The 14726-nt window shown below is 44.4% G+C and overlaps 4 protein-coding genes across 4 annotated transcripts; all 4 read left to right on the top strand.

Annotated features, from left to right (window-relative positions):
- Window positions 1-1165: 1165 nt before the first annotated feature.
- TEOVI_000545200 (major facilitator superfamily, putative) lies at window positions 1166-2803 on the top strand (the record flags this gene model as incomplete). The annotated part of the gene is made up of 1 exon (XM_067222073.1): window positions 1166-2803. One exon carries the CDS (start codon window positions 1166-1168, stop codon window positions 2801-2803), a length of 1638 nt encoding a protein of 545 aa, XP_067078174.1.
- A 2358-nt stretch (window positions 2804-5161) lies between these two features.
- TEOVI_000545100 (PTP1-interacting protein, 39 kDa) lies at window positions 5162-7984 on the top strand (the record flags this gene model as incomplete). The annotated part of the gene is made up of 1 exon (XM_067222072.1): window positions 5162-7984. The coding sequence occupies one exon, from the start codon at window positions 5162-5164 to the stop codon at window positions 7982-7984; it is 2823 nt and encodes a 940-aa protein (XP_067078173.1).
- Window positions 7985-9363: 1379 nt separating this feature from the next.
- Window positions 9364-9708, top strand: TEOVI_000545000 (60S acidic ribosomal protein P2, putative; the record flags this gene model as incomplete). Its single annotated transcript, XM_067222071.1, has 1 exon — window positions 9364-9708. The coding sequence occupies one exon, from the start codon at window positions 9364-9366 to the stop codon at window positions 9706-9708; it is 345 nt and encodes a 114-aa protein (XP_067078172.1).
- Window positions 9709-10113: 405 nt separating this feature from the next.
- TEOVI_000544900 (putative TLD domain protein) lies at window positions 10114-13932 on the top strand (the record flags this gene model as incomplete). Its single annotated transcript, XM_067222070.1, has 1 exon — window positions 10114-13932. The coding sequence occupies one exon, from the start codon at window positions 10114-10116 to the stop codon at window positions 13930-13932; it is 3819 nt and encodes a 1272-aa protein (XP_067078171.1).
- Window positions 13933-14726: the final 794 nt, after the last annotated feature.

Genomic DNA, 14726 nt, shown 5'->3' with positions numbered 1-14726 from the left:
TTTTTTTTTGTTTTTACCCGTCTCTGATTTTTTTTTTTGAGGGAAAAATTTAGGGTGTCGGTATATTTACTCCCCTCTTCTCTCCCTTCCTTTCCTTTCCTTTCTTTCATTCTTTTGTTTTACAGGTGATCAACATAAAAAAATAGGACGATTTAGAAGTTTTAATGAGTCTGTGTCCAATATTTTTATTGGAGATTTGCTGAAGTGGAAATACCAAATCACCCTTGTGAATGAGAGAAAAATGGCAAAATCAAATACAAAAAAGAAGAAAAAGCCAAAATCAAATACAACAAGGAATTAAATTTATTTGTTTATTTAAAGACTATATGGCTTCTGGTCCATGTGTCAGTTAAGGCGTGTGAGGAAATATTAAATTGTGATGTATGATATCACATTATGGTGCGTGCGAACTGGACCATGTTATGCTCATTTTCTTTTATTTTTAATGAGGGGAGATCATTTAATACTCCATTAATTTTCCTCAGTGATGTAATTTGCGTGGGCAGCTCTGCTTTATGTCGTGTTTATCATGGAAGCGTGTGTTTGTGTGTGGGACACAACGACAAAATATGATCCGTGTGGTTAAATACTGATACAAATGTATGCACATATGTAATATCGTTACTTAAAGTTGTGATAATTTAGTTGGAGTTTAGTAGAGATTTATTTCTTTCGTTTTCTCCCCCTTCATCTGGTGTGTTCCTGTTGTTGTTTCCCTATTTTTTTTTGTGTGGTAGCAGGCATATTCCAGCCCTTTTATTCTTTATTTTTATGTCGGAGAACCGCTTACTGGTGTCTGTTTTTTTTTAATTTTTAAATTTCGCACACACTATTGTTATCTAAGTTAATTCTTACCTCCTTGCTCTCTTTATTAATTTAATTTTTTTTTTGTGTCGAAAAGCGGTGAAACCGTCTGGAGTCATAAAGATGCATCTGCAAGCCCGGAAGTATTCCCTTTCTTCTCCGTATGTTTCTTGTTGTTCGTTTTTCTGCTGCTGCTGTTGCTTACTGGAAAGAGGGAAAAGAAAATTTAAAAAAATTACTCTTAACCTACTTTGGGGAAATAAGCAAACTAACTATACAGAGAAAGCGAAGAAGAAGAAATACAAAGAGGGAAAAAGAAAAGGGGGGGAAAAAAAAGAGGTGACAAGTGCGTCAAAAAGGGATGTGCCAAACTTTAACTACGGACGGTCTGTCAGGTGAGGTGAGGCCCGCTTTCACTGAAGAGGAACAAAATCCCAACAGATGCAGCGATGACTCCGGTGATGGCGTCAATTCAATGGAAACTCGAATGAAGGGAGATCCATGGCGTTTTGCTGTTGCTGCTATATTTTGCCTATTGTCCATTTCAAATGCCATGCAGTGGATTGCATTTGCTTCAATATTCGATGAAACACGTACCTATTTCAATATGACTGCCGTGCAAGTGAACTACCTTGCAACAACATACGTCATCGCTTACGTTGTTGCTGTGTTCCTCAGTTGTAAGTTGTTTGAGGTAACTGGACTAAAAGCGGGAATCCTTATTGCGGCGACAGCCAATGCTATTGGTGCAAGTATTAAACTTGTTGCAGTGTATGCATGGCCACATATGATTCTTTTGTTTCTCGCCCAGGCCTTTAACTCTGTAACAGAAATTCTCACGATTGCACCCCCGCCACTCATTGCTAATCGATGGTTTCCCGTGGAGGAACGTGTGGCCGCCAACGCTGTAATGACCATTTGTCTCAATGTAGGTTGTGGTTTGGGTGCATTAATTCCCGTTTTCTTCGTTAGTCCTGAGAAACAGGAACAGCGCCACTTTGCTGCTCTCTTTTGGTTTCAATTTGGTCTATGTGCCGGCACGTTTGCACTTACCTTTATTATTCCCCAGCTCCCACGGCAATCACCAAGCTACGCTGCTGACAGACAACAGAAAATGGAGGCGAAACGTTTGAGAACCTTACGTGAACGCCAGAACCGTCAAAGTGGTGCCGGAGCTCCCGCTGAAACTCAACCACCACTTGAAGTAGTAGAGGATGATAGACTAAATATGTATGACGATGATGATGTCGAGTCTGTCGCAGAACCCATCAATGTCTTCTCCACGCTGGGGGACACTTTCCGAGCGATGAGAACTAATTCCTCCTTTGTTTTTCTCTCAATTGCAAGCGCCGCAGAACTCGGTCTCATTTGGTCCGTGGCGACGGTGCTTCCGCAGTGCCTTGTGCCATTTGGTGTAACTGGATCCGAATCGGGGTGGATAAGTTTCCTGAATCTTGTACTTGGCAGTGTTATAGCCCCAATTGTCATGCATTACTTTGGCCAAAATTGGAGGCACAAGCAGTCACTGCTTGTTATCTCTATCATACTTGTTGTAAATGTTTGCGCTTTGTGCCTTTGCTACTATTTTGGTCCTTCTGGCGACGACCACCGTATTTACTATGTCGTAGTTGTATTCCTTCTTTGGGGTGGAGTAGCCGGGCTTTGCCAAAACTTCATGTTGCCCATCATGTTTGATTTCGTTGTTGAGTTAACTTTCCCTATGAGGGAGTCCACAAGCGCACCAGTACTGACGTGGGCGGCATGTTTGTCTAATTTGGTGTTGACCGTAGTTTTTGGTGAAGTGCTTGGGGAGAATCCTACGCGAACTGATTCAGCAAAGGTGCTTCTGGGAACCGTCATTGTGTGTATTATCGGATGCGTTGCGCTCGTGTTGGTTCGCCCTCTCAAGAGGAGGGAGGAATTTGAACATCGTATGGAAGAGTTGGATCGTGCGGCATTGCAACTTCCGCAAGATGCCTCACACGAGAGAGTCAGATGAGACTCGCTGATGTTGTGTTTAGTGAGGTGCTCCATACATCAAATAAATGAATATTTATTAATTTATTATTGTTTATTTACGCGTTATATAAACCGAAGTGTTTGTTTTTGTATTTGTTTAAAACCGTTTGCTTATAGGGAGCAAATGGAGCATGATGGAAGAAAAAAATAAATAAGGACACATAGTGAGACTGATTGTGCTGTAATTGTGCGGTTGTGTGTTTTCTGTCACATCTGAAGAAAAGATAAGGTTCTTCTATTTTTTTATTTTTTCTACCGAAAGGGCGTAGTTTCCAAACAACGGCGGCGGCCTTTTGCAGTTGTGGAAGAAGGTGGGAAGGGAGTGGGAGGGGGACGAGGTGTGTTACTGCTTTTAGTGAGAAAATATATGAGCACCGCATATATATTCTACCTTACTTTTTTTTCTATTCTTTTCTTGTTGCCACTCGCTCGTGGACTGTTGTCTAAACACACAGACAAATGTATATAATATATATACTTATATATTTATTAATTTATTTATAATTGTGTCTGTATTTATATGTATGTTTGGTAACTGATCATGTGAAAGGAGGAAAAGGGAGATACGGCGGTGGAAGAGGAGAACGAAATAATAGAACGAAAATAAATGAAAAAGGAAAGGAAAAATGGACATGAAGTGAGGTGAGAGGCAAATCACATTAAATCGAACACGAAATTTAGTAGAGTTTGTCATTGTTTGTGTTAGGGTGCTTGGAGGGAGAAAAGAAAGGTTTTTTTTTGTAGTGGTAGGAATGTTATAAACAGCCAAAATACATTAAGTGTGCCTTGCGTTCTCAGTTCTCAAGGGATTAGCACATTTACCTTTTTTTCTTCGTTTTATTTTGTTATTTCATGTGTGAGCACTTGTTCTCCCTTTTTTTTTCCCGCTTTTTTTTCCTGGTTCCTTAACTAACTCTCGTCGGCAATTCAGCCCTCGGTACCAGAGTATTTTTTTTTAATTTTTAGATAGGTTACTAACCCTTAATTACCCTCCTTAGTGAATTTCTACTTTTGTTTGCTTTTTTTTAAATATTATCTTTCATTTTTATTTTTATTTTTTACAATGCGGCGGGCGATGATACAAAAAAAAAGAATTTCTCTCCCATGCTTCTTTTACTGTTTCATGTGTCAACGCTGTGATACGTTATTATTGTTATCCGTTTATGCTCACATTTAAGCAGACGTGTGAAAGAAAGCAAAAAGGAAAAAGAAGTTTGGTAAAATGTTTGTTGAACGCATGCTACTGTATAACTTTATTTCGCATATCTGCATTTATTAACTCGTTGTTTCTTAGATTATATATTTGGTTTCCTTTTTTGTCTTTTTCTTTTATTAAAGGGTAAAGTTGTTGTTTGCTGTTGTTTAGAATCAACATTCTCCCCCTCCTCCCCTCAATACTTGAAGCGGTAGTCACTCTTCTTCCTTTCCTTTCATGGATTCGTGACAAAAAAAAATTACCTCATGGAGGTATTAAAATGCGAAATGTTCCGTTTCACTCATTTCACTTCTCTGTGAAATTTTGTGTGGATGCAGAGATTCCTGTTCTTGCGGATGCGGGTATATATATAAATATATTTATATTACTTCTGATTATTTAGCAAATTGATGCAAGAGCATCATGGCTTGTAAGGCATGACTGTTAAGATTTCCTTTCGTTTCCTAAAGTGAAAATAATGAATATATGCGTTATTCCATCACTGAAGCATAGACATGAGCAGGTGCCACATGTTTGGACTGTGCTTCAACATATTGTTTGCGTTTGAATGTCGATTGGAGGTTTCGTTATTTGATTTAAACCTCTGTAAATTCTATAGGGTCTTCACTTTAGCTCGGGCAGAACGCAGTGAAAGTGAGGGATCTGTGGAACGAGGCAGCCGGCACTGTGTGGTTGGTGGTTTCGGTTCCTGAAACTTTGTGTATTTAAAAAAAGGAAATCACACACATAATCGTCACTATGAGCAATACATAGTGTGGCAGGTGTGTGGTTATTTATTGATTTATTTCGAATCTTCAGTATATGCAAGTTTTTTGGTACTTAAACGTCGCTACAACTGAAGTAGAGGTTCCTTCGTTTCCCCAATATTAGCTGTGTGGAAGAGGAGTTACTCCATATGTGGTGTTACGTGAGGATTCTTCGGTTAATGAATCCATTTATATTCGAGAAAAGAAGTGATTTTTTTTCTTTGCTTCGATGTCTGATCTGCTGCGCTGGAAACTAAGGGAGTGTGGTTGTTGTCGTACTTCTCACATATACCTTCCCTTTTTCACATTGTTTGTTGTTGTCAATTATCCATATCAAAAGTTAAAGCGCAGGTAATAATTACATTAATAAAATCTCATGCCGCGGTTGTTGTTACCGTGTGGTGTTGAGCTCATCAACAGCAGCACCTCACAACCTCATAATATGTTGGTGAATGAGGAACAGAGAGGACTTGAGGAGCGATCGGTACTGAATGCCGAAATGGACTTTTTCACCGACGAGTATCTCTCCGCTCACGCAGGTGCCACCCGCCCTCACACCACCATTAGCGGGAACACAAGGGAGACATGCAATGGAGAGCAGGGATCGTGTGTTTCACAGGAAAGGACTACAGAGGGTTCAATCGCAGCTATCGATTGCGATGTTTCACTGCAACTCATTCAATCGGGCCGGGGCAGTGGCCACAGTGTTGTATACACTGTTCGTGTACCTGCGGCGGTCTCATTCTCATCCCCATCGACAGAATCGGAATTGGCGGCTAACGGCTCTGCTACCTCTCTGCGCCTGCAACAAATTGTCAATTCAGAGTGGCGGAACAGGAAGGAGGAAATGACCAACATGGGTGGCGCATGGGAGGGAAGGGAATCCACTCCAACTGCAGCCACCTGTTGTTGCGATGCATTTGATTGCGAAGAAGCTGCTGCTGGTCCCAACTACCCCGCTGACCGTTTTCGTGGCCGCAGGTTGGCGACGCCCAAAGCAACACCTTATGGAACGGGAGCCGATCCTTCTGCTACTCATTTCGGAGAAACTTTCCGTAACACTGCCTTCAGTATATCAGAGACTGGGATCAACCCTGTCTCACATCTGCCGCCCGTATGTGCGGTGCGGTTACCACCCGATTTTGTGTTCGGGTTACGACTTCCACCAGATACGGAAAGGCGACTTGTTGAGCTGTACAATGGTGGATCGGTAACTCTGAGAGAGGTGAAAACACCAAAAATTCCCAAGTGGCTCACCGCTTTTTTCTACACCTCGGGGGTGCGTTGCCAACTTTCCACACCACTTCCTTCGACTCCGGAGACCAGACTGGTCGGAGGGTTGATGAACAAGCTTTCCGCAGTTTCCGTGTTGGAAGGGTTTTGCATCGCCGCTCTCCATGTTGTTTCTCATATGGGTGAGTTACGGTTGCATAACGGGGGCCAGAAACTCCACGTGAGTGAAACGGCAGGGGTGGATGATGCACAGCGTTGCTTGCTGGATGAAGGTGGCATCTTTGCTCACACACAGGAGGAACAAATAAGGCTCTGGCTGCATCGTTATGTTCCGCAAGAGGCATACACAAATGGCAGGGATGGAGATGTTGCGCAAAGAGACGCAGATTCAACTTCCGTGTATCCATCAGCTGTGGCCGTTGTGTACTACATCGCCATTGAACTAGCACGGGGACTGTTCCCCTGCATTCTTTCAGGGTTGGAAGCTACAATTCTTACTGCATTGCAGCCACTTGTCAGCGCACAGACTCTGATCCCAGAGGTTTCCGGATGCAGATCATCGCGTTTACCGCGGCCAGCGAGCCACAACCGTGCGATTTCGCTGCTGACACAGAGCCCTATGTCTTTATGGTGGTGGTGGCGGCAACGTGACTCCCACAGTGATGCTGTAGAGAGAGAGTGTAATGGGAAAAACAAGGCTCTTTCCTCCCTCCCAATTCGCTGTCCGAATGCAGTCGCCACTGCAAGGGGATATGGCGCGGTCCGATTTTTAAAGTTTTTTTCATTCTTCTGCGTAGAGCAAATCACGGCTGAGACACGGCACGTTGAAGAAGCGAGGGAGTTTTTCGAGGTGGCACAGTTCCTTGCTTCGTCCTCAGCACTTTTCAGTGAACTACTATTGGATCGTGAGGTAATGAGCGTCCTGGAGCGAACTACAACAGAAGTTGGTAAACTCACTCGTAAAGAAGCAGAAGATTGCGGTCATGGTCGAGCCAATGCTGAGCCTACACAAGTAACGCGGATCCTAATGCGTTGCTTCGTTGTGCTTATCTGTTGGATGGCGTTTCGGCCCTCAGGGTACTCTCGTTCACTTGCGCGAACGTACTTTGCATATATTCTGCGCCCCGCCTCCTGCTTGTGTGAGCTGTCGATGAAAAGGGGAATGATATCCGATGCGGCTAAGAAGGATGGGGTAAATTCGGCATTAGTGGCTTGCGTGCACGATTACTTTTCAAAAATATCTTCGCTGTTGCATGCGGTTCGTGGCTTTAGCCGCCCGCAGCGCCGTCGAAGGCAGCAAGCGGATTTTCCTTCCCGAAACCCGTGGAGACCTCTTGGGTGTACTGAAGAGGTCAGTGTTCTTGGTAACGGCGATTGTGGTTGTAATGATGACCAAACAACTATTACTTCACGCAGTCATGCATCTGCAAGTTCCTTCCTCCCCACCCACTCTTCAAACGGCATTGCAACAAATCCCGCCCATCACCTGCTTACACGCGGTTTGTCTTGCGCTACTTCCGAGGATGAACTGATATTCTCGTCGCATTCGTTGCGACTTCTCCGCCACGCCATCCGCCATGCCCGTGGTGTTCTTCAGTCACTTAGAAGTGATGTGCTCGGAACCAGCGAATGCACGGCAGCTTTTGACGTGGTGACCGGTTCAAAGCGGTTCCGCGAGAGTTCGGGTACCAGTACCTTAGAAGGGGCATATGACCAATGTGCACCGCAGTGTGAGATGAAATGCGCATGTGCCAAAACACCACAACTACATCATTTTTTGGGTGAATGCGAGGACCCTTCACTATATGTCGGAGGTGTCTTATGGAGCGTTTCAAGTGAAGATGAGGAGGATAGTGCCGGTATATTTACCACCTCCACCACAACCAACCCAACAACACCAACCACCGCGAGTGATAGTGGCACCGGCAGCGCGATTGAAGCCACATCGTGGCATTTTGTTGAATAGTGTGGTTGGATTGTTGTTATCATTCACTTATTTTAAAGGGGGAAATATGCTCAAAACTAATCTCATTAATACTACCACCACTGCCTCCCTGCGGCTATAGCGTTTTAAGTGCATTGGGGGGTGGTACATAGACAAAACGTTTTCTCGTCGTTGTAGTTCGAAAATCTTCCCCCTTCTTATTTTATTTTCCCTTATCGCGCTTATCACTTCGTTCTTAACAGCGCTGATTACTTTCTCTAGCGGGTGTTGTGAAACTGCATGGAAGACTTTTCTTCTTTCTTTTTCTCCATACGATTATTTCTATCATTAAATATTTCGTTCTTTCTCTTAGTTATTTATACTGTGTTTATCTTCCCTCGTTTTCTAAAAACAAAAATGCCTTCTCTGTGTTTAAGTTATTTTTTTTCTTTAAAAAATAAATTATTGTTATTATTATTTGTTGGTTACCGTGTATTCAGCCGTAGAGGCACTTTAGTTCCCGCGTTTGAGAGTGAAACCAGAATATTTGTTTAATCTTCACATGCGTAACAAACAGAAACCCCTCGTTACGAGAAGGGATATGAATGCTCCATGCGAGAAGAGTAAGCACAAGATTTTATCCCCTGCCACTTTTTTTCTTTTTACACTCCAGTTTCACAGAGTCATAGCACCTACTCCCGGAAGCGCCTCACGTGTTCTGATATGGGAGTCACTTTTTCATTTCATTTCATTTTTAATTGCTATCTCTTTTATAAGTGATCCCTCTGTTTCATTAATTTCAAAATCGTTATATTAGCCTTTAAAAACTTTCAGTGTGATCTTTCCGTTGTTGTTTTACCATCCCTTATTCTTCCCACTTTTTTTTTGCTTTTTGATCATATGATCAATTTTTAAAAACAATATATTATTTCGATTCTTTACTTTATTGATTATTTTTGTTTCTTTTATTGTTTTCTTTACTGTTTGTTTGTTTGTTTTTTTCAGTTGATGAGATTGTGATTTTGACAGGTTTTGTTTTTTGTTTTGTTCCTCTCCTCCACACCAACGAAAACAGAATGGAATAAATATTCAACAAGGTGAGGAAAGGGAGAGAATGAGAGATGAGGTGAGGTGAAACGATGTGACATTGCCACTCTGCAGGAAAGATGGTAAAATAACCCATTTCTTGTAATATTATGGCGTTGCGCCTTTCACATTCGTCACAGCGAAGCCGATACATTTCTTCTTCCGCTTTCCACATACGTCAATTTCCTCTTTTTTTTTTTTACCATATATTGATTAATTTTAACTACCTAGACAATTGCCGTTTGTGTCAATTCACTTTCTATTACGTTCTTTTCTCTTGTGCCTCAATCTCATATTTTCAAAACCTAATGTAAAGGTTCTACTGTAAAGGGAGGATGGCACAATCGATAAACCCTGCAGACACGTTAGCGTGTACATACGCTTCTCTAATGCTGAGCGATGCTGGTCTCCCCATCACTGCCGAGAGCATTAACTCCGCCTGCAAGGCTGCTGGTTTGGAAGTACGTGACACACTGCCCATCCTTTTTGCTCGTTTCCTTGAGAAGAAACCGATCGAAAGCCTTTTAGCTGCCGCTGCAGCCGTTGCTCCTCAAGAAGGAGCTCTTCCTGCTGCTCCGGCCGCTGCTGCCGCTGGTGGCGCTGCTCCTGCTGCTGCTGACGACAAGAAGAAGGAGGAAGAAGAGGATGATGACGATATGGGCTTCGGTTTATTTGATTGAGCACCCGTTTTGGCGGCTTCGGTCGCCGTTGGTGTAGCTGGACACGTGGACGGCAACTTTTATTTCTTCCCCCTTTTTTCGCTTTCATCATTTTATTTACTGCATATTGTTCTTCGTCTTTGGGACCAATGTGGTCGCGAAACGCATGCCGTCCGTACGCACTGTCAGATACTCGCTGCTCTTGTTCAACCGTATTTCATTCAATGAAATTGTTGGCACTATACCCAATTTGTAATAATGATAATAATTATAACGACTTCATGCTATAGATTCGAGGTGGATTAGTAGTTTCATACCCTCTGTCATTTTTTGTCGTGTTGCCGGAAGGCGAGACAGGTAACTCCAATTAATACGATTGTTCCAACACAATCGGGGCGCCAAAGCATCCAGTTTCGCAGAGCCGCTATGAGCGGCCGCGGAGGATCTCGTGCACAGTCACCATGCGTGACCCCTTCGCGGTGTTTCTTAACGAACCCCTTCAAAATCTCACCTGCGCAAACACCGAAGACGACGTACCTCATGCGAATACTTGGCGAAAGTATACGGCGCTCAAGTAACGTCGTGGCAACAGTGGCAGCCACTGTCGTGTTACTTGAGGATGACGGCTTCTCCACCAATTCTGAGTTCTTGATGAAGTGGTGGCGTATGTTGGAGAGATGTCTCGGGGAGTTGGCGGGTGTCGTGAATAGCTGTGAAGAGAATATCAGGGAGAAGGACATGCGGGTTTTGCTTGCACTTTCACATGGTTTTGCTCTTGCAGCCCAATTGTCATCATTGGAACGTCGGTTCCTCGCCTGTTTACATCGTTTTGCCGAGGTTTGTGAAGGGGCTGAAACTGTTGGTGCGGGGGAGAAGCTATCTGGTGCATTGTCAGACATTACTTCCCTGCTGAAAGGGGAAGAAACGATACTGGTAGCGATTAGAAGACAGGAAGCAAATTACATCGAGAAAGCTATCGCACTCCAGGAAGAGGTATTACGTGTGGGGGAGGAGGGTGAACCGTTTTTCGGCAAAGTGGAGGAGCCCGAGACGAGAAGGACGTACTTGGGGAGTCTGTGGCATGCTCTCACTGCGCCATTTGATGATTCGGAAGAGGTGAATAATGAACAACTAGTCGCTGCGGACGGGGGCGATTGGAGTCAACTCATCTCCACCTTTGGCAGCGGTGGTGGGGCTTCAGTTTGCAATTGGGACGACTCAATGTTACTAAACTCAATCGTGGAATGCGCCTTCGCGTCCGCGGAGCAGCAGCACACGCTTCTTTCGGAGCGCAATTTCGCAGTAGCGCTCTTCTTGTTTTCTACGAAATGTAACGTACTGGAGGAGTTGGTGGAAGTCTGCTTCCAGTTGAGACTCGGAAACGGTGGTCTGTTTGGATTTGAGAGACTAATGTACACCGATGTGTCATCACAGCGAGAAAGGACGGTAGATTGGCTCTCTACCATTTTATCGCCGTTACGCGAAGATGTTTTGCATTTAGAACTTTGTGACGGCAACCCAAAACCCCCATATTTTGTGGCTGTAGTTTTCCTTACATTACTGTGGAATACAACATACTGCATGTGGAAGCGGGGGTGCATTAGGGAGGCATACGAGTGGTTGCGGGTAGTAGACTTGGGACAACTGCGGCGGATGGCGAAGGCTGAGGATGAGAGGGGGATGAAGCGAGAGATATCTCCGGAAAGTGGAGTCAACAGTGAAGCCGAAGATGTAGGAAATGTACAAGAGGAGTTGAAGTACACTGGATCACTTTCGTGGGATTACATTGTGCACCGGGCAGCGGGGTGTCCGGGACCCGATCGGGCTAAACAAGTTCACAGACATAGCGAAGTAGATTTTAGGCATGATAGGAGCGGACAACTAATGTGGTTCGTCCACCACATCAGTTGCCTGCGGAATGCTTGTGCTCTCGCTCTTCTTTGTAGTACCCCACATGATGTAATGTACATTATATCCAAATTTCATCACTCGCGCCGCTGGCAGTGGCGTCAATGTGTTTATTTACACGAAAGTGCGAAAGACGCCGGAGCTAACCTCTCGGCAGAGTTTGGAGTTGTAGATTCAAAGTTTGAAGTGTTATCCCTTACTAATTTTATCGTGGAGAACTATCTTGCAAGGCGTTCTGTGCGAATGTATCATTTTCGATCCCCGCCATCACCGAGGAAGGCAACGTCTTCAGACACGACTATTGAAGGGTCGGTTGTGCATGTGTGTGATGAGCTCATTTGTAGCATGAGTTACGGCAGGTTCTCTGGAGTTAAGGAGATGGAGGAGGCGATGTTTTCTGAGTTGTTTGGTGCCTGTTGCGAGGGGGAAATCGGTGAGGAAACAGGAGGAGAAGCAACAACTGAAGGAGATGATGGTAGTCAGAGAAGACTTAATTGGTTGGAGGTGCACGTTGCCAAGGTGGCTGTCGCCTTCGCTCGGGATTTTCGCGGTAATATATATTTTCAAAACGCTTGGGTGGGAACTGAAAGAGGTGCAAGAAGTGAGAAACATTCGGGTGGTGGTGCCGAAGAGGCCAGTTGGTCCTCAGTGTTGCCGTTGGTTAAAGGTTTGCATGGTTCTGCTGCGCACCCACCGATGCCCACAGATGCTGGAGGAGGGAACCAACCCATTAACGCCTGCTCCCAGGGAACAACACACCATGAATTTGAAAAGGAGCCCCAAGGATTGTTGCGTCACGTCAGTTGTATGGTTCCAGTGCGGATGACACCTCCTCGGGTCGAGCATCAAGCAGAGAATGAGAGGTGCACCTTGTGGCTTCCTTCAAGAAAGGGCGTTGGACTACTTCTACTTCCAGAGGAAACTGATGTGAATGGAGAATACGATTCTTTCGGTGAGGTTGCGTTGCGATTGTTGGTTATTGCATGTCGATATTGTGACTCAATGAAACTACTCCCCCTGCACAGTCGTTTTTCCCATCATGCAGTGCCAGAGGCCGGGAGAGTAGACGCTGAGAATAACGATCATTTAAGCGGATGGGACAGTTGTCATGCGTTGCTGCCCTCTGTCGTGCATGAACTTAACGTTGGGCTTTCACTAATTACTGACGAGCTTAGGAGCAGCGCCGGGGGTGATGTTCTCTCGGTGTGGCATCAACAAAGGGACTCAAGCATTAGTCGTTTCCGTCTCAATCACTTAGTTAGCGTTACTTTGCATGGATTGTGCTCTGATGCGTTGACTTCGATAGAACTACAGATGCGGGAGGAGTCGTCTGTAATTTCGGCTCGATGTACCATTAGCCAAGCAGTGGGTGCGGTACAGGAAAGCGATCAAGGTGAGCTTACCGTCATAGACTCATGCAGTACTCCTAGAGATCTTCTGTTGGATTCGTCGACAAGAAAAAGCAACGAACTGTTTATGCCCTCTCCAACAAGCCCATTTCATCTAGGGGATAAGAGGCAATCATCATCAGCGTTTGCTCCGGATCTTTCGTTTGACTTCTCTGCCTTTAATTCGGAGACATTGTACGCTACAAAGCAACTGGTGAGGGAACTTACGGAACGTGAGGAGAAATGGAGGCGAGCTACTGAGGACGATTCACTGCCTCCAAACACAGAAGAATGTGGCATTAGCGTCTTGCCTTGGGGAGCTCGAAAGTTGCTTCACGATCGGCTGCCGCTCATGTGGCAGTTTGCACCGTGGCGCCTTATATACGGTACGCGTTTCCACGGTTATAGTTACTCTAATATGATAAACGCGTGCCAGCGCGAAGTCAACAACGCTAAGAGGGACGGGAAGCAGCCGAAAATGATATTGTTACTGGAGCTAGACATGTCAGCAGTGTGTTTGGAGGATGTCGTGACTGAAGAGGGAAACGAAAAAAAAGGAGGGTTCGTGATTGGTGTATGTATGTCACATCCTCTTTCTTTGGACAATAGGAGATTTTACGGTGGGAGCACAACGTTTGTTTTTCAAATACGTATTCCTCCTTCTCCACAGGAACCCGCAATCCGAACCTTCCACGCCACGGGGAGGAATGAAAAGTTCATAAATTGTACTCCCCAAAGAATTGCCATAGGTGGAGGAGGTGGCTGTAGCCTTTTTCTCAGTAACTCTATTTCTAGCGGTTCCACTGCTGCATGCGTCACGTTTGACTCCCCACCACTAACGCACTGGAGAGATCCATCGTTGCCGTCGTTGAGCGCCGGTCCTTCCACCTCAGATAGCGTGAGCAGCTTTGATATTCGGACTGTTGAGGTGATTGTCGTTGGAGAGTAGCAATGTAACTCACCGCTTACTCCTGGCATCGTGTTTCTTTTTTTTTTTTTCCCTTCTCTCCCGTCTTCGTTTTTTTTCTTTTCCGTGCATATATCTTCTCTTAAGGGGGTTATGCTTATGTTTTATGGTCTCCTCTTCATTTCTTTGTGCACTGTTTGACCCTTTCAGTCTCACACATTATTCGTTTGCTTTTCATCTTTATCGTATCATCTGATGGTCGTGTTTTTTCTTCTTCTTTTTACATCCTTTTGTTAATGGTGCCGGGTGCTATCAGTTCCCTTGTTCGTCACGGATGAGTTTTTTGCGCGCAAGGAGGAGACAAAATGCTGCAGTAACATTGTTGTTTCCCTTTTATATATATATATATATATATATATATTTTCCTTACTGGCGCTTGTCTAAAGGCAGGCCACTACGTGCAAAGCATCATAGGAGAAGGTGTAGGGGAATGTCAGAACGAAAATGGCCACATCAACAAATAAAATATGGGCTTATAAACTTAGTGAATTTCTTTCTTGCTGCTAATGACGCTTGTGGTGTCTTACCTCTCACCTCCCCCCTTGATTGTATTTTTTACCTTTATGGCTTGACAATCTTTTACCTCCTCTCTTTTCACTATTTATCTTTATTTTGTTATGCAGGCACTCGAAGGTGCACATTTAGACCTGTTGGACGATCGAATAAGAAAAAAAAACCGTGCGCAAACCGAGAGACAAAGCAAAATTAACTCGATTGTTTTAAGGGAAGAGGTTGTTGTACCACAAGGAAGGAAAGAAAACAAAGAGAGTGCGAGA

This window comes from Trypanosoma equiperdum (genome assembly GCF_001457755.1).
Source record: "Trypanosoma equiperdum strain OVI genome assembly, contig: ctg_1554, whole genome shotgun sequence".
In the NCBI taxonomy this organism is placed as follows: Eukaryota; Euglenozoa; class Kinetoplastea; order Trypanosomatida; family Trypanosomatidae; genus Trypanosoma; species Trypanosoma equiperdum.
This window is presented reverse-complemented; position numbering and strand designations above follow the sequence as displayed.